Consider the following 19,210-nt stretch of genomic DNA (forward strand, 5'->3'; position numbering starts at 1 on the left):
GGATAAATAATTGAATTGCTTAGATATAGTTTCTTATAAAATGTTGGAGTTGAAAATTTGTTACATCAAGATCCTTCCTTCGAAAATAAAAAACCGAAATCTACACGTCAAAATACGGGGAAAGAGTTCTGCGGTATAGATTGCGGTTAAATTTTTATTTTCGTTTTCATTTATTTATTTATTTTTTGCGTGTGTGTGTTTGGCTGTGTATGATAAATTGATTAACGTAAAACGTAAAACAACGGAAATGAGCATGACCGAACCACAACACATTCGTCATAACCAGATAAATCCTCGACAAGTGACATAAATCGTTTCACAAATAAACAGAGGCGGCTCTTTACTCACGTCTTTTTCCTGCGAGGCGCTGTGAAAGCTTGAAACATGTCAAGTTTAACCAGCCTTCGATTGAGTTGTATACATCTCCCGTAATGGCGGACGACTCGTGTGGAATTACGTAAATAAACAAGCCTCTTAAATGCAAATGTATTACAAATCTTGTGTTCACTCGCGAACGATAAAAGTCCACGAGCTGCTATGTTGCATCAACGGCTATGCGGTGAGAATCGAAGGAAAAAAGTTTGAATTCGAAGATACCATTGTTTGGGTTTTTGTGATGCATTCTTCGGTTCAAATGGTTACAAAAAGACTGTATTTGCAAATTGGCGCCCAAAAAAAGGCGCGCTTTTTCAGTTTAATGTATTTCTGTGAGTCATTATGCATAAATCGTATCTCGCATAATTATGTCATTCCGCAACTCGTATTTTGCATAATTATGCCATTCCGCAAGTCATTCCACATTCCATTCCGCAAACTCATTCCTCCTTTTACCCTCACCGCATTGTTTTGGCGCGAAGACAGTCCGCTATGGTATGTATTAAATTTCATTCAACACGCTAGCTTCAAACAGAAAAATAATCCGAAGGTTACACTCTAAATTGTAAATTACAACGAGTTCCCGGTGATAATTTTTAAGGTTAGTTCCACTCGATTCAAGGGCAGGAATTTTTCAATGTAAATGCTGAAATAACTTTGTTGCTGCGCACGTGACAAAAATCTTCTTTTGTTCGGATAGCATTTCATATTCCACTGAAACACTATTGGTGGTTTTCACCTCACACATCGCACACAAATTCATATGTTCACAACAAATTGATATGTTGTAGAAGAGTCCTACATAAACAATGTGTGAAAGCCACAGGGCTGTGCGATATCTCATAATCGAGTTATTCGAGAGAATGTACCACGGAAAATTACAGAGTTTAGTACGGGACGCCATGTTGGTGGAGCACTGTAATACCACCAACATGGCAGCCGGAAACCAGCAAGAACATCTGGAGTTTACCTTGGCCATTTCAAAGCCATTCTGCTCTCTGCTGATCTTTCACGCACTGACATAGACGCTTCTATTATATGTTAGCTGATACACGAGGCAAATCCATTTTTTCATGGACGTGACTTGTTTAGAGCAGCAATCCTTCTGTCACGCGCTGCGCAAAAATCTAAAATTCAAACTGCTCTATTTTCAAAACAAAGAATGCTATCCTGCTGAAAACAAGCAAGCCGATTGAAATCTATGTTGTCTTTTATGTGATGAAGATAAAAACCCAAAATTGTGTTTAGTTGGGAATTTCAGTTTTTTTTTTTGACGTCATTTGCAAAACCAAGAATTAATCCGAGAGTTGCGCTAAAATAACCCCAGCTTTTCGACCAAGTGAAATGTCTAATCAATTTTGCAGAAACTAACCGTAAATGAGACTGATTATTAAAATACGAGATCCAAGTAGTTTAAACAGATCACATCACTGATAATCTTTCAACTGCATGACGGCGAGAACTCCATTTTCAAGAACCGTGAAGCCTGAGAATTGAAATTCTCTGTCGACAAAACGCCGCGGCTTTAAAGGTTTACTCGGTATATATACAGAGTGTTTACCATTTACCTAAAAAATCCGGAAATTTTGGTTGGAATGTAAATGATAAGGCGATTTTGGTTTGCCCCATCGGAAAATTTCCGAAATAAACGGAACGTCTCCAGAGGTAGTCCAAGATTCCCAACCGGAATATCCGAACGGAAATTTGTGTTCCATTTGACAATTTTCTACCAGTTCCAGGCCATGCGCCAATTTTGAACTAGTTCCAGACTCTCTCTATGAAAATGGAGTGAAATTCCCCAAATGGTAGGTGTATAATTCGCATTAGAAAATGTTTAAAATTAGGTTGGTTGACTTATTCTACAGGTTTGCTCATCACTTGGACTTTTCTGAGGCAAGTTTTGTTGCAGAACCGGAGGGCACGACTCCTGATTATTACAAAGAAAATAGAGTCCTGCCCGTAATACCTGTGAAGATCCAAGGTGACTTCAGTAACAACAGCGTTCTACCATTTATATTGAATGCAGAGAAGTATCACCCCAAGTTAATCGCTTCAACCAATCCAGTCCGTGTAGAAAACAATGTTTGCTTCCTGGTGGATCTCGACAAACTGCAGGAGCCAGAAGACATACTTTCAGATGATCTCGGCTCCTGGAATCAAAGTAAAACAGCCGTGAAGAAGTATCAGTTAAAAACCACTGGAAAGAACGACTTTGTTGCGAAGATAACAAAACAGGCTGACTACGCGGAAGGGGGGCATAGCGTCTTTCGCAGAACATTTGTTAACAAGAGCGATGCGTCACTACGAAAGACCATCGTTAACGTGGTTCGTCCTGAAGGGAGTCACCACAAATTGGTGTTTGTGCGTTATTACTTCGAAGGAGCTCCAGACCACAGAATACATCTGAATCCTCATGGAAGTGCAAAGTCGGGCTGTGCGATCCCGTATCTGAGGACATACAAGAGCACTGTGTCAAAGATGAAGACCACTGTGGACAAAACAGGGCCGGATTGAAAAGAGTCGTTCAGCAAATAGAAGACGAAGTGGGTGGACTTCAGCACTGTAAGTCTGTGGGTCAGCTACCGCAAAATTAGAGGCAAATGAAGTACCTGAAGAGCGAGTGTAAGCCGCGGAAGGTAGAGAAAGATCCTATTTTCCAGATCACAGAAAAAATGAAAGAGGAGTCTCAAGAAGGGGAGAAATTTATTGGAGCCTACTCTTTGGATGACGAATCTTCAAAGGTGATCTTATTCACAGATGAGCAGTTGGATGACATTGCTAACTTCTGCTGCAACGATATTGATGGCCATAACTCAATTCTTTATGTGGATGTAACTTTCCAACTGGGCTCATTTTTTGTGTTGGTCACATCGTACCGAAACACATCGCTTTATACCAAGAACGTTAACCCCCCCCCCCCCCCCCCCCCGCATGCCAATGTGAATCGGAAATAAGAATCAAAATGGATTGAAGTCAACCAATCTGAAGTCGTAAAAGCTGTAAACACAAAAACCTAAGAGTGTGATCCAGGTGTAAAGTTATTGTTTTACTTACTAAATCTACCGGGGTTTTTTGATGTTCTCGTTACATCTTAAACTCCCAAATCAGTCTGTTTTTGAGTAACAGTGGAAGGGGGGGGGGGGGAAGGAAGAGTAGTTTTGTTTCACCATTTTGCCAAGCCCCCTCAGTTGTTTTAGCCTTGCTACGGGCCTGTCCTCCCGTTGCTTTCAGGTGGAAAAAGCATGTCAGCACACACACAGTCTGTCGGCGTAAGTGATGTTGAGTCGGAGATCAACTTCATTTTGGCACGGGCTTCAATTTTCACTACACCTTGTGACATTTCGGGCATGACCATCGGTCCAGTTCATCCCTCCTCTTTGGGCATTGGGTGGTGGAGAGGTTCCCAACGATACCTTATCGAGCTACGCCAAATTTAAGGGAAATCACGCAAGGCTGACCGCGGTATTAACAAGGCGCTTTCGAAGACTATCTAACACGTACCGGAGCCAACAGGTACAAATTTTCCCGTAAGGCAACGTAGTTTTGCTAATTCATGATAGGGGAAGGTCAATATGAAATATAAAAGTTGTGTCTTATTTTCAAACTGAGCGAAAAGCCGTAAGTCGAAAAAAAAATTAACATATACTTGCAACAAGAAGCTCGCCGATTTAATAATCAGCCTGTTTTTGGTGTGCGATAATTTAATTAAAATGTTTATCACGAACTTAACTTTTTTCCGTGAATGAAACCAACATGCGTATTTTCCTGGACTCCCAACTATAAACGCAATGCTTATGCTTTTTGTTATCGTCGTCATCATCATCATCATCATCATCATTATTATTATTATTATTATTATTATGGATACTATCTATAGCCGTAGCTACTAATCTGTGAAGAACTCCGTTAAGTTCTCTCAAATAAACTGAACTCTGACAGTTATTCAATTTTGTAGTCTCATTATATTCCCTCAGAAGTCCTTCAGACTAATCGCTGGTAATGAGAATGGTCATTTCCAGGGCTCATTACAGTGGTTATTTTACATCTCCAAATTGGAGACAGGGCCGCCATAAAGATTTCAACGTGTCCATCCGAACCATTTGAGGGTCTAACCTTCTTCTCTGAAAATTTCTGACCCTGAGTATGGGTGCGGCCGTGGTTCGAACCCTGTGGCGCTTAATATTATATTCATCATAATTATTTAGAAACCTTTCGTTATTTTATGTTCAGGAGCACAGTTATCGTTGCTTTGGGTAGGAATATGCCGTGACTGTAAATTGCTATTAATCCGGATTCATCGGCCATGTGGAACTGTGTAGCTCGAGCCTAGCTCATGTTACAAAGGGCATTGAAAATGTTGTCCTTCTAAAGCCTCTGACATTTGTTTGTCTTTTAGCATGTCACTGACAAGTTAGTTCATCGCAAACACCCTTATATGAAAAAGATTCAGTCACTTTGTCTAGGCTGCATCTGCCAGAAATAAGATTCGTTTTCCGGGTTCTTATCTGCTTTTTGCTTTAAGTATGTTCTTTATTGGCCTTACAAGCTGAGTGCTAAAAGCATTGGTGGGATTTATACCAGTGTTAGGCTAACCTTCAGGTGATAGATATATTGCAGGATAAAGCCGAATAATAGACAGTGGCCAAGGGGAAAAAGTTTTGAGTAGCAACCGAAAAACTCAGAAAAGGGTTTCTTTTTCTATTTTCTTTCTTTCTTAACACCACTTACATCACCGGCCCGTGTTACACTACCCGCCATGAATAGCTTTCGCTAAACGCGGGTAGTGTACATCTGAATAATATAAAAGATAATATTAATAAATGATTGATTTATTTGAGCGAAGCTTACAAAACGCGCGAACTTTGCTATCGTAAAGAAGTAATAGTCACAGCCTTCAAATCGGCGGTTCTCTTTTGTTGTTTTAGTCTCGTCGATAAAGTCAGGCAAGGCCGGGCTATTAAGCTGGAGATGGTGTGCCCCGTTTGACACCAGGGGACACTATTCTGTCCGCTGCACGTGCAAGATGTACAAAGCATCTGCTTGTAAAAAAATTGTACCAAAAAATCCCATCCTAAAAGATAAAAAGCTGGTAACAGATTTAGTACCATGTCAGCTAGGAGATTTTAAGCTTGAAGTCTGTAGACGCAGACAAACTGCCACGGAAAAAAGATATAATCTGGTTGTTAGTTTTGCTGGGTGTCCTGCGCGCTCGGTCTCATTGCGTGACAAACATGATCGTCTCATTCAGTACAGACGATTCCTCTTGTGTCGTCTTCGGGCTGCAAAATTTCTTCTTTTGCGACTATAGATAATTGGCTCATTGTTCTTAATCGTCAAATTGAGTTACTTTATTTGCTATAGCTGCGTGGAGACTCAAATATGGTTGAATCTGTCAGGAACTGTAATGTTTCATGCAGGAGTCATACGTATGGTTGTTGATTACTTGTGCTTTGGTAAACATGGTCGAAGGGAATATAACAATTTTGAAGGGAGAGTGGCGATGAAAAGCAATCTACAGACACAAGTTTTGCAAGGTAAACTTGTAATGTTAACTTTCAAATCAAATACGGTGCTACGCACTAAGATTTGCTTGGAATACTGGCTTCGATAACAGAGACTAATTCGATTATTTGTGTTTGTTGACAAGTGGAGTTCGTGATTTTTCTCGACATAGAGCGTGTTTTTTCCGTGCAGAAGTTAAAAGCCCCAGACTAATTTTTATATCCTTGAAAAGAAGACCATTTCCACTAATCACAACCATAATCTCAAGCGCTTCTGAGTTATACCGCATGGGAAAAATGTTTATTGAAAAACTGCTCCAAAATGAGATTTTTAAACAATGAAATATTGGTGATTTTCAAACTCGTGCCGTGCATTTCCAGTTAAGTAAACAATCCTGGTTTTAGACTTGAATTATTTGCCAGTGTCTCTTGCACAAATATACCAATTTAAAAAACCCGTGCTTCCTTTTGCACTTTGCACGAGCGAATTTCTTGTGTTGTTACTCGACGCACTAATTTCCGCCATTTTATGACGGTCGGCGCCCGTTACAGTTTTTGAGAATTTTCTTGAAAATACAACCAGCTTTGAACAAAAAAAATATATCACGTTTGTTGGCTTATCATAGGGTATCTCTGAGCGAAATATGAAGATTTTGAATTTTTGAAGCATGTGCCACATTTTACTGATATCACGCGGTCTTCACGGACATTCTCTCTTAAATGGCTTCCCACGTTTGATCTAGATGAAACATTTTCATGCAACATTTTGGTTTCACAAACGAACGTTTGATTATTTAGCCATCTCTCTCCAACAGAACATGCGAGCTGGTTAAAGGAACCAATCACAAGTGAAATGTCTGCACCTCACGTCCTAATTTTAGCGGTAATACACACAAAGCGTTCTATAGGCTCAATTTGTTTGATGTTTGACACAAAATTGTTTGATCGTTTAGCCGCCCAACGTTTTGAGTGTCAAAAACAATCCAGCATAATGTTGGATCGTTTAGCCGGGCCTTAATTATCTAGCGATTGCACGAAAAATACACAGTCATCAAATAATGTGATACACAGCACCTTCCTATCAAGTGACAGTTTGGCCCGAAATGCCATTTTGCTCATACATATATTCTCAATTTGTTTTCGACCTGTCTCGACGAAATATTCCAGTCCAGAGATTGCGCAGTACAGAGTGTTGAAACGTATTCTGGGTTAATATATTACAATAACACCCGAAACATGGCTATCGTGGATTTCTGACTTCATTTTTGCCAAGTAACGTTTCCGACTGTTTCGAGACAGTCCAAACGGCTGCAATGGAAACATTGCCTTTTGATTGTCCCCACCGATGGACCCTCCTCTCCCGATGCTGAGGGTCCATGAAGGTCCAACATCATTTCCTGTGGGGCTGGTTAAGCGTTGTGTGTATATAGCTTCTTGGTTTTCTAAATTAAGTGTTCACGCAGGATGCCAGAGCTCTTTTGCCCGGCTACTGGCGGAAAATCATAATGGTGCTCTCTTCAGACTCCAAAATATTATAATGTTGTTCACATTCAGCACCCCAATATGTACGGATTTCAGTGGTTTGTGGGTAAAGTGCATCGGAACTACGTACAAACAGCCCAGTCTTCCTTGCTACAGCACAGGTCATAACAATCACGGATCAATAATAACCTTGTCGTTTGGACGGTATTCCAGCAAAAATAGGCTTCACATCGACGAAAAGTCATCCATATTGAAATTTCTCGATATTTCCGCATCATACTGTTAAAGAATTGCATCTGACGATCCCAATTTATCCAAAAACATGTCGAATGATATTTTTTGGATTGTTATTCGTACCCAGGTCCTATTCGTTGTAAAGATGCGAGCATAAATATTCGGAGCTGGGTCTTAAAGGTTTAACTTTGCTGAAAATATTACACAGATGAGATAATTTAAATTGTTATTATTACTGACAGCCGTGGGAGATATTTCCTGGAGGAGGATACGAAACCCACTAGCTATGATGGGCGACTTATTTGGCAGCTGAAATAGAGAGTGGTAAGAGGTTCTGCGTTAATCCCCGGGTCCTGTTCCTTTTAAGGAGCCTTTAAAAGAAGCTCTAAATCAAAAGCCTTTTGATATCTTTCTCTTCAAATCACATGGCATGTTCATATTTTGCTTATTCTAGACTCTCACATGGTGGGTAGCGGGAAAAAATGGAGTGAGAAATATTTAAAAAGCGAAATTGAGCATTTAGCTCTCTCCGTCATCTCGGGGCCTGAACTGGCTAGTTCATATTTTATTCTGTGCATGTAAACGCCGTAATTAGAAAAGCAGAGGAGACGCGTGATTTTTTTTTTAGTGTGTTCAAATTATTTAAAATGATTTAAGCTGATAAATCTATTTGGACAATAAAGATAAAAAATACAACGAGAGATCGACTGTACTTCACGGTATTGTTTAAGAGAGGCAAATAAAATGGTTGACATTGTGAACCTGCTTGCATCTCGTTTCTGTTCGGTAAAGTAAACACACCCAATACACAGTACGGAGAAGGGACACAGCATTTGGCATCAAAAAAATATTTTTAAATTATGTGTCTGAATGGGATCAAAATAAGAATTTGACGGTATTCGGGACCAAACATATTTGTTTGGGACTTTTTTTATGAAATTAACCACCGGTAGGCCATGGCCTACCCCACGCTTTGTCCGAACCCGGAGTTTTCAAATATGAACATGAAAATTTGGGTGTATGTTAATAACAACGAGCGCCGTGTATCTTACCTTGAGTTCATTATCATCGAACAATTGTAATGAAGACATGCCGCGTCAGATTTGCGCTTTTAAAAAAGGTGCACGTAGTAAAGTAACAATGAATCAAACCTCAATCACTCATCTCAAGGTTTTTCTTTCACTGATTGGCCCCTCCTAGAAGCAATGGACTTTGAACCAGATAATTGTGAGACAAGTCACATTAAAAAATGTGCCAAGGGAGAAGCTTTTAAATATGCCTATCACACGACATAGTTTGCCAAACGAGATGGAAACTCGGGGGGACCTGCACCATTTAAATCGTCTGACATGGGTGGTCGAAAGAACAAGAGAACGAACAACAGAACAGGGTCTAGAGAAACTAAAACTTTTCAAAGGTCCAAGTCTATTGGGTGACTCATTATCATTGTTTTATATATTCGTTTGGGGTGGGGATTGTTTAATCAAATCCAATTGTTTTTTGTTTTTGTTTTTGTTTTTGTCTTTTTAAGACTTCAAAATCCAGGTATTTTCTCATTTTTTAAGGATACTATTCAGTAATTTTACTTTTGTTGCCAGGCCCAACTGACCATAATAATATTAGCTGTGCAATAAAAGTAGCGTTACATTGAATTTAATTAATTAAATTTGTGTTTAAAGAGTTTTTGACCAGACGTTTTCTTCAAATCCCAAAAAAATTAAGTACTCTGGTCATCCGTAGCAGACAGAAGAACCCTCAGAAGTGCGAGTTCGAACAACACATCTTTTTTAGAAAATTCATAGGTCACGTTTCCGCATTTCTTGCAGATGTCAGTCTCATCTCTGGTCTAATTCCAAAGAAATGCCACATTTGTCCCCCACATGCTATTCTTTGACCTCGCTTCCTTGTGATAACCCTTACTGTAGTCTTTTTAATGACTAGCATATTCTTTCAGCCTAGAAAGTCTTAAAATGTGCCCAATTTCGAAGGCAATGTTTTAATAAATCCAGGTATATATTAGAAAAGTGATTCTGTTAAAAAGGTCCGAAGTTTCTATATTCATCCCACTTCTCATTATTTCCACCAATCATTTTATTTTTCTTTTTTATGTATAATATCTGTTTATTTCAAAACGTAGGTACCTGCCTGTACGCGTAAAAGCGATAATGTATCATAATGGTAATGTTGGTCATAATGTTATTGGTATAAATCGATCACGTTCTTTTATCAACAAACTCAATTTGCAGTGAATTGAGTGGGGATTTTCATCAGATTTGACTCTTCTGCGCCATGTGTAATATTGCTTATATTACTTTTTTTTAACTTCGTTCGATGATGAAATATCTACGGAACATTCATCTAGACATTGACTTGCAGGATAAGCATTAAATTTGACGCGAACGATCTTTCCTCAGGACCGGTCCGACTCGTTGGAGGAAGCTGGAGTGGAGAAGGGAGAGTAGAGATACATTACAATGGCGCTTGGGGAACAGTTTGTGGTGATGACTGGGATATAAACGACGCGCAAGTCGTGTGCCGTTCGCTTGGCTATCCTAATGCGTTAGATGCTCTAATTAAAGCGCGCTTCGGTCAAGGGAGCAGGAAGATATGGTTGGACAATGTCAACTGTTCGGGTCATGAAAGTTCTATAGCGAAGTGCTTTAGCAATGGATGGGGTAATCATGACTGTAGTCACGATGAAGATGCATCTGTCATCTGTTCGAGTAAGTATGTAAACACTGATCTTCTTTTTTTGTCAACAAGTTCAATACCGTTGCTGCAATACCGTGTTGATCGTGAAAATTTTCCGTTACCTAGCTTTGGAGTTTTCAGACATGGACATCCAAATTTGGGTGTATGTCAATAACAACGAGCAGCGTTTACCTTACTTTGAGTTCATTATCATCGAAAAATTATGGTGAAGACATGGCGTGTCAGATATGCGTTATTTAGATTAAAAAAATTGTGCAGGGAAGTCAAGTCACAATGGATCAAACCTCAATCAATCATCTCAAGGTTTTCCTTTCACTGATTGGCCATTCCTAGGAGCAATGGTCTTTGAACCAGATAATAGCATATTCCTTCAGCCTAGAAAGTCTTAAAATGTGCCCAATTTCGAAGGCAATGTTTTAATAAATCCAGGTATATATTAGAAAAATGACTCTGTTAACAAGGTCCGAAGTTTCTATATTCATCCGACTTCTCATTATTTTCACCAATCATTTGATTTTTCTTTTTTTATATTAATATCTGTTTATTTCAAAAACGTAAGATACCTGCCTGTACGCGTAAAAATGATAATAATCATAATGATAATGTTAATCGTAATGATATTTGTATAAATCGATCACTTTTTCTTATCAACAAACTCAATTTGCTGGCAATTTAGCAGTGAATTCAGTCGGGATTCACATCAAATTTGACTCTTCTGCGCTATGTGTAATGTTAATTATATTACTTTTTATAACTTTATTCCATAATGAAATATCTACGGAACATTAACAAAAAAAAATGTCTTGCAGGAAAAGCATTAAATTTAACGCGAACGATTTTTCCTCAGGACCGGTCCGACTAGTTGGAGGAAGCTGGAGTGGAGAAGGGAGAGTAGAGATATATCATAATGGCACTTGGGGAACAGTTTGTGATGATAAATGGAATATAACCGACGCACAAGTCGTATGTCGTTCGCTTGGCTATTTTAATGCGTCCGATGCTCCAGTTTCTGCGCACTACGGTCAAGGAAGCGGACAGATATGGTTAGACGATGTCAACTGTCTGGGTCATGAAAGTTCTATAGCGATGTGCTCTCACCGTGGTTGGGGTATTAATGACTGCGATCACGATGAAGATGCATCGGTTATCTGTTCAATAAGTATGTAAACATTGATCTTCATTCTTGCCAACTAATTCAAGTTACTGTAATATCGTGTTGATCGTGAAAATTTTCCGTTAGCTAGCTTTGGAGTTTTCTATTATTAACATGCAAATTTGGGTGTATGTCAATAACAAGCATCGTGTACCTTAGTTTCAGTTCATTGTCATGGAACAATTGTAATGAAGACATGGCGTGTCAGATTTGCTTTCTTAGATACAAAATGTGTACAATGTAAAGTTACAATGGATCAAACCTCAATTAATCATCTGTTACGTTTTCCTTTCACTATATTGACCGTTCATAGGAGTAATGGTCTTTGATCCAAATATTTGTGAGACCACTAGTCACATTAAAACATGTGTCACGGGAGAGGCTTTTAAATATGCGTATTACACGACACAGTTTGCTCAAAGAGATGGAGACTATGAGGGACCTGCACCATTTAAATCGTCTGACATGGGTGGTCGAAAGAACAAGAGAATGGGCAGCAGAACAGTGGTCACAACCCTTAAAACTATGCATCTGCATGTTAACAGGGTCTTGTGAGACTAAAACTTTTGAGAGGTGCAAGTCCACTGGGTGACTCATTATCATTGCATATTTTCGTTTGGGTTGGCGATGGCCTCACCAAATCGAAGTGCTTTTTGAAAGACTTCAAAATCCAGTTATTTTCTCATTTTTTTAATGATATTTATTCAGAAATTTTACTTTTGTTGCTGGGCGCAACAAATGACTAGAATATTAGTGGCACAATAAAAATAGCGTTAGATTAATTTACATTAATTAAACTTGTGTTTAAAGAGTTTTCGACTAGAGGAAATCAAAAACAAAAGTAATTACACTGGTCATCCGTAGCAGACGGAAGCGCCTTCAACGGCAATTTAAAAGTCCAAGTTCTAACAACCTATCATTTGCAGGAAATTCACAGGTCATGTCTCCACATTTCATGTAGATGTCAGTGTCATGTCTAATTTCAAAGAAAAGCCACTTTTCTTTCTCACATGCTATTCTTTGACCTCGCTTTCTTGTGATGAACCCTTATTGAAGTTTATTTAATGACTAGCATATTCCCTTAGCCAAGAAAGTCTCAAAATGCGCCCAATTTTTGGGGACAATGTTTTCATAAATCCAGGTATACGTTAGAAAAATCATTCTCTTAATAAGCTCAAATCATTCTATATTCATCCAATTTCTCATTACTTCTCCTACTCATAAGATTTTCCTTTTTTGACATAATTTCTGTTAATTTCCAAACGTATACTACCTGCCTGTACTCGTAAAAATGATACTAATCATAATGATAATGTTGGTCATAATGATATTTGTATTAATCAATCACCTTCTTTTATCAGCAATCTCAATTTGCCGTGCAAATTCGCAGTAAATTCTGTCGGGATTCACATCAAATTTGACTATTCTACGCTATGTGTAATGTTGTTTACACTACTTTTTATAACTTTATTCCATGATGAAATATCTACGAAACATTTATTAAGACATTGTCTTGCAGGATAAGCATTAACTTTAACGCGAATGATCTTTCCTCAGGACCGGTCCGACTAGTTGGAGGAAGCTGGAGTGGAGAAGGGAGAGTAGAGATATATCACAATGGCACTTGGGGATCAGTTTGTGATGATGACTGGGATATCAACGACGCGCAAGTCGTGTGTCGTTCTCTTGGCTATTTTAATGCGTCCCATGCTCCAATTTCTGCGCACTTCGGTCAAGGAAGTGGGCAGATATGGTTGGATGATGTCAACTGTCTGGGTCATGAGAGTTCTATAGCGATGTGCTTGCACAGTGGATGGGAAAATCATAACTGCAGTCACGGCAAAGATGCATCGGTGATCTGTTCAATAAGTATGTAAACATTGATCTTCATTTTCGGCAGTCAATTCAAGTTGCTGTAATAACGTGTTTATCGCGAAAAATTTCCGTTAGCTAGCTTTGGAGTTTTCAAACATTAACATGCAAATTTGGGTGTATGTTAATAACAACGAGCGCCGTGTATCTTACCTTGAGTTCATTATCATCGAACAATTGTAATGAAGACATAGCATGTCAGATTGGCGCTCATAAATTAAAAAAAAAAGGGCGGACGAAGTAAGGTAACAATGAATCAAACCCCAATCAATCATCTCAAGGTTTTTCTTTTACTGATTGGCCCTTCATAGGAGTAATAGTCTTTGAACCAGATAATTGTGAGACAAGTCATAAATACCAAAAAATGTGCCAAGGGACAAATGTTCAAACATACATATTACACGACACAGTCTGCCAAAAGAGATGGACACTCGGGGGGACCTGCACCATTTAAATCGTCTGACATCGGTAGTTGAAAAGCAAGAGAACGAACAACAGAACAGCGACCACAAGCCTTAAAACTATGAATCTGCAGGTTACCAGGGTCTAGTAGTGAGATTAAACCTTTTGAAAGGTAAAAGTCTACTGAATGACTTATTATCATTGTTTATTTTCGTTTGAAGTGGGTATTGTTTAATCAAATCCAAGTGTGTTTTTTTTTTTTTTTTTTTGAAAGACTTAAAAATCCAGTTATTTTCTCATTTTTGAAGATATTATTCAGCGATTTTACTTTTGTTGCAGGGCACAACTGATCATTGGAATATTACTTGTGCAATAAAAGAAGCGTTAGATTTAATTAAATTAAGTATCTGTTTAAAGAGTTTTCGACCAGACGTTTTCTTTAAATCAAAACAAAAGTAATTACTCTGGTCATCCGTAGCAGACAGAAGCACCTTCAAGAGCCATTTAAAAGTCCGAGTTCTGACAGCCTATCATTTGTAGAAAATTTTGAAGGTTCACGTTCTTTTATCAACAAACTCAATTTGAGGGCAATTTCGCAGTCAATTGAGTCGGGATTTTCATCAAATTTGACTCTTCTGTGACCCTGTGTAATATTGTTAATATTCCTTTTTTTAACTTTATTCCATGATGAAATATCTACGGAACATTCATTAAGACATTGACTTGTAGGATAAGCGTTAAATTTAACGTGAACGATCTTTCCTCAGCACCGGTCCGACTAGTTGGAGGAAGCTGGAGTGGAGAAGGGAGAGTAGAGATATATTACAATGGCGCTTGGGGAACAGTTTGTGATGATGACTGGGATATCAACGACGCGCAAGTCGTGTGTCGTTCGCTTGGCTATCCTAATGCGTTAGGTGCTCTAATTAAAGCGCGCTTCGGTCAAGGAAGTGGGAAGATATGGTTGGACAATGTCAACTGTTCGGGTCATGAAAGTTCTATAGCGATGTGCTTGAACAATGGATGGGGTAATCATGACTGCAATCACGGTGAAGATGCATCGGTCATCTGTTCAAGTATGTAAACATTGATCTTCATTTTCGTCAACAAATTCAAGTTGCTGCAATATCGTGTTGATCGTGAAAATATTCCGTTACCTAGCTTTGGAGTTTTCAGACATTAAAATGCAAATTTGAGTGCATGGCAATAACAACTAGCACCGTTTACCTTACTTTGAGTTCATTATCATCGAAAAATTGTGGTGAAGACATGGCGTGTCGGATTTGCGTTATTTAGATTAAAAAACTGTGCACGAAGTAAAGTCACAATGGATCAAACCTCAACCAATCATCTGATACGTTTTTCTTTCACAGATTGGCCCTTCATAGGAGTAATGGTCTTTGAACCAGATAATAGGCCTTATCACGATTTTCGACGCCATTTTGACAAGTAGGCAAACAGGCTCGAAATAACAGTGTTTGTACTGATGGAAATCCGATGTCAAATAATTTTCATAAAACATCGCTTCTGAAAAATTCATGAATTGGAACCTTTTGGCAATAGGAAAAGGATTTTAAGAACAAAGTTGGGGGGATATAGCTGTGCCAGAAAGCGTCCAGTCATGTTGTGAACTTTCCATACATTTGTCCGTTAGCGAACCAGCCGTGAACTGCTCTAAAAATAGCTCGCGGGAAAAAAATACAGGGAAATGTATGGAAAGTTCAAAACACGACTGGACGCTTTCTGGCACAGCTACATCCCTCCAAATTTTTTCTTAAAATCCTTCTCCTAGTGCCAAAAGTTTCCAATTCATGAATTTGTCAGAAAAGATGTTTTATGAAAATTATTTAACATCTGATTTCCATACAAACACTGTTATTTCGAGCCTGTTTGCCTACTCGTCAAAATGGCGTCGAAAACCGTGATAAGGCCTATTGTGAGACAAGTTCATACTAAAAAATGTGCTAAGGGACAAATGTTTAAACATACATATTACACGACACAGTCTGCCAAAAGAGATGGACACTCGGGGGGACCTGCACCATTTAAATCGTCTGACATGGGTGGTTGAAAGAACAACAGAACGAACAACAGAACAGTGATCACAACCCTTAAAACTATGTAGCTGCAGGTTATCAGGGTCTAGTGTGACTAAAACGTTTGAAAGGTGCAAGTCTACTGGGGGACACATTATCGTTGTTTGTTTTCGTTTGGGGTGGGGATTGTGTGACCAAATCCAAGTACCTTTTTTTTTTTTTTTTTGAAAGACTTCAAAATCCAGTTATTTTCTCATTTTTTTAAGTATATTATTCAGTAATTTTACTTTTGTTGCCGGGAGCAACTGATCATTAGAATATTAGTTGTGCAATAAAAGTAGCGTTAGATTGAATTAAATTAATTAAATTTGTGTTTTAAGAGTTTTTGCCCAGACGTTTTCTTAAAATCAAAACAAAAGTAATTACTGTGGTGATCCGTAGTAGACAGAAGCACCTTCAAGGGCCGTTTAAAATTCCGAGTTGTAACAACCTATCATTTTTAGGAAATTCACAAGTCATGTTTCTGCATTTCATGCAGATGGCAGTTTTATGTCTTATTTCAAACAAAAGCCACTTTTTCCCTAACATCCTATTCTTTGACCTTGATTTTCTGTGGTGAACCCTAGTTATAGTCTTGTTAATGACTAGCATATTCCTTCAGCCTAGAAAGTTTCAAAATGTGCCCCATTTCTTGGGGTAATGTTTTCATAAAACCAGGTATATATAAGAAAAAATAATTTTGTTAAAAATCTCCAAAGTTTCTATATTCATCCGCCTTCTCATTATTTCTACTAGTCATTGGATTTTTCTTTTTTGTATTAATTCCTGTTTATTTCCAAATGCAAGGTACCTGCCTGTACTCGTGAAAATGATAATAATAATAATGATAATGTTGGTCATAATGATATTTGTATTAATCGATCACGTTCTTTTATTAACAAACTAAATTTACCTTGAAATTTGGCAGTGAATTGAGTCGGGATTCTAATCAAATTTTACACTTTCTTTTCCCTATAACTTCATTCCATGATGAAATATCTACGGAACATTCATTTAGACATTGACTTGCAGGATAAGCATTAAATTTAACGCGAACGATTTTTCCTCAGGACCGGTCCGACTAGTTGGAGGAAACTGGAGTGGAGAAGGGAGAGTAGAGATATATTACAATGGCATTTGGGGATCAGTTTGTGATGATGACTGGGATATCAACGACGCGCAAGTCGTGTGTCGCTCGCTTGGCTATTCTAATGCGTCCGATGCTCTAAAAGATGCGCACTTTGGTGAAGGAAATGGGCAGATATGGTTGGGCGATGTCAACTGCTCGGGTCATGAAAGTTCTATAGCGATGTGCTTGCACAGTGGATGGGATAATCATAGCTGCGGTCACGATAAAGATGCATCTGTCATCTGTTCAATAAGTATGTAAACATTGATTTTCATTTTCGTCAACAAATCAAAGTTGCTGCAATATCGGGTTGACAGTAAAAAATTTCCTTTAGCTAGCTTTGGACTTTTCAAACATTAACATTTAAATTTGGGTATGTGTCAATAACAACGAGCATCGTGTACCTTACTTTAAGTTCATTATCATCCAACAATTGTAATGAAGACATGGCGTGACAGATTTGCGCTTTTAAATAAAAAAAAATGTGCACAAAGTAGTCACAATGGAACAAACCTCAAGTAATAACCTGATACGTTTTTCTTTTACTGATTGGTCCTACATAGGAGTAACGGTTTTTGAACCAGATAATTGTGAGTCAAGTCATATTAAAAAATGTGTCAAGGGAGAAGCGTTTAAACATACATATTACACGACACAGTCTGCCAAAAGAGATGGACTCTCGGGGGGACCTGCACCATTTAAATCGTCTGACATGGGTGGTTGAAAGAACAAAAGACCAATCAACAGAACAGTGATCACAACCCTTAAAACTATGTAGCTGCAAGTTATTAGGGTCTAGAGAAACTAAAACTTTTGAAAGGTGCAAGTCTACTGGGCGACTCATTATCATTGTTTATTTTCCTTTTGGGTGGGGATCGCTTAACCAAATCCAAGTGTTTTCTGAAAGACTTCGAAATCCATTTATTTACTTATTTTTTTAAGGGTGTTTATTCAGTAATTTTACTTTTCTTGCCAGGTTTAACTGATTATTAGATTATTAGCCGTGCAATAAAAGTAGCGCTAGATTGAATTAAACTAATTAAATTTGTGTTTCAATAATTTTCGACCAGAGGTTTTCTTAAAATCAAAACAAAAGTAATTACACTGGTCATCCGTAGCAGAGAGAAGCACCTTCAAGGGCCATTTAAAAGTCCGAGTTCTGACAGCCTATCATTTGTAGAAAATTTTAAAGGTCACGTTTCCCTATTTCACGCAAATGTAAGTGCCGTGTCTAATTCCAAAAAAAAGCCACCTTTTCCCTCATATGCTATTGTTTGACCTTGATTTCCTGTGGTGAACGCTAATTATAGTCTTGTTAATGACTAGCATATTCCTTTAGCCTAGAAAGCTTTCAAATGTGCCCAATTTCTTGGGGTAATATTTTCATAAATCCAGGTATATTTAAGAAAAAAATAATTTTTTAAAAAACCTCCAAAGTTTCTATATTCATCCGACTTCTCATTATTTCTACCAGTCATTGGATGTTTCTTTTTTATATTAATTCCTGTTTATTTCCAAACGCAAGGTGCCTGCCTGTAATCGTAAAAATGATAATAATCATACTGATAATGTTGGTCATAATGATATTTGTATTAATCGATCACGTTCTTTTATCAGCAATCTCGATTTGAGGGCAATTTCGCAGTCAATTGAGTCGGGATTCTCATCAAATTTGACCGTCCTGTAACCCTGTGTAATATTGTTAATATTCCTTTTTATAACTTTATTCCATGATGAAATCTCTACGGAACATTCATTAAGACATTGACTTGCAGGATAAGCGTTAAATTTAACGTGAACGATTTTTCCTCAGCACCGGTCCGACTAGTTGGAGGAAGCTGGAGTGGAGAAGGGAGAGTAGAGATATATTACAATGGCATTTGGGGAACAGTTTGTGATGATGACTGGGATATCAACGACGCGCAAATCGTGTGTCGTTCGCTTGGGTATTCTAATGCGTCCGATGCTCCAAAAGAAGCGCGCTTCGGTCAAGGAAGTGGGCGGATGTGGTTAGACAATGTCAACTGTTTGGGTCATGAAAGTTCTATAGCGATGTGCTCGAACAATGGATGGGGTAATCATGACTGCAGTCACGCTAAAGATGCATCTGTCATCTGTTCAAGTAAGTATGTAAACATTGATCTTCTTTCTCGTCGAAAAATTCAAGTTGCTGCAATATCGTGTTGATCGTGAAAATTTTCTGTTACCTAGCTTTGAAGTTTTCAGACATTAACATCCAAATTTGGGTGTATGCCAATAACAACGAGCACCGTTT

General features: G+C 38.3%; 1 protein-coding gene across 12 annotated transcripts in view; it reads left to right on the forward strand.

Annotated features, from left to right (window-relative positions):
• Positions 1-19,210, forward strand: part of LOC146453879 (uncharacterized) — a 94,520-nt gene that overhangs the window by 16,036 nt on the left and 59,274 nt on the right. For 9 of the 12 annotated variants that reach the window (XM_085096063.1, XM_085096062.1, XM_085096064.1 and 6 more), the window contains exons 8-13: positions 10,007-10,315; positions 11,152-11,463; positions 13,015-13,326; positions 14,499-14,807; positions 16,877-17,188; positions 18,749-19,057. In XM_085096063.1, the coding sequence (XP_084952189.1) occupies positions 10,007-10,315; positions 11,152-11,463; positions 13,015-13,326; positions 14,499-14,807; positions 16,877-17,188; positions 18,749-19,057 (1,863 nt within the window). The remainder of the gene's footprint in view (positions 1-10,006; positions 10,316-11,151; positions 11,464-13,014; positions 13,327-14,498; positions 14,808-16,876; positions 17,189-18,748; positions 19,058-19,210) is intronic. The other 3 variants (XM_085096065.1, XM_085096066.1, XM_085096067.1) reach the window with 3 other exon arrangements.

Source organism: Pavona decussata, unplaced genomic scaffold (assembly GCF_977016875.1).
Source record: "Pavona decussata unplaced genomic scaffold, jaPavDecu1.1 SCAFFOLD_321, whole genome shotgun sequence".
NCBI lineage: Eukaryota > Metazoa > Cnidaria > Anthozoa > Scleractinia > Agariciidae > Pavona > Pavona decussata.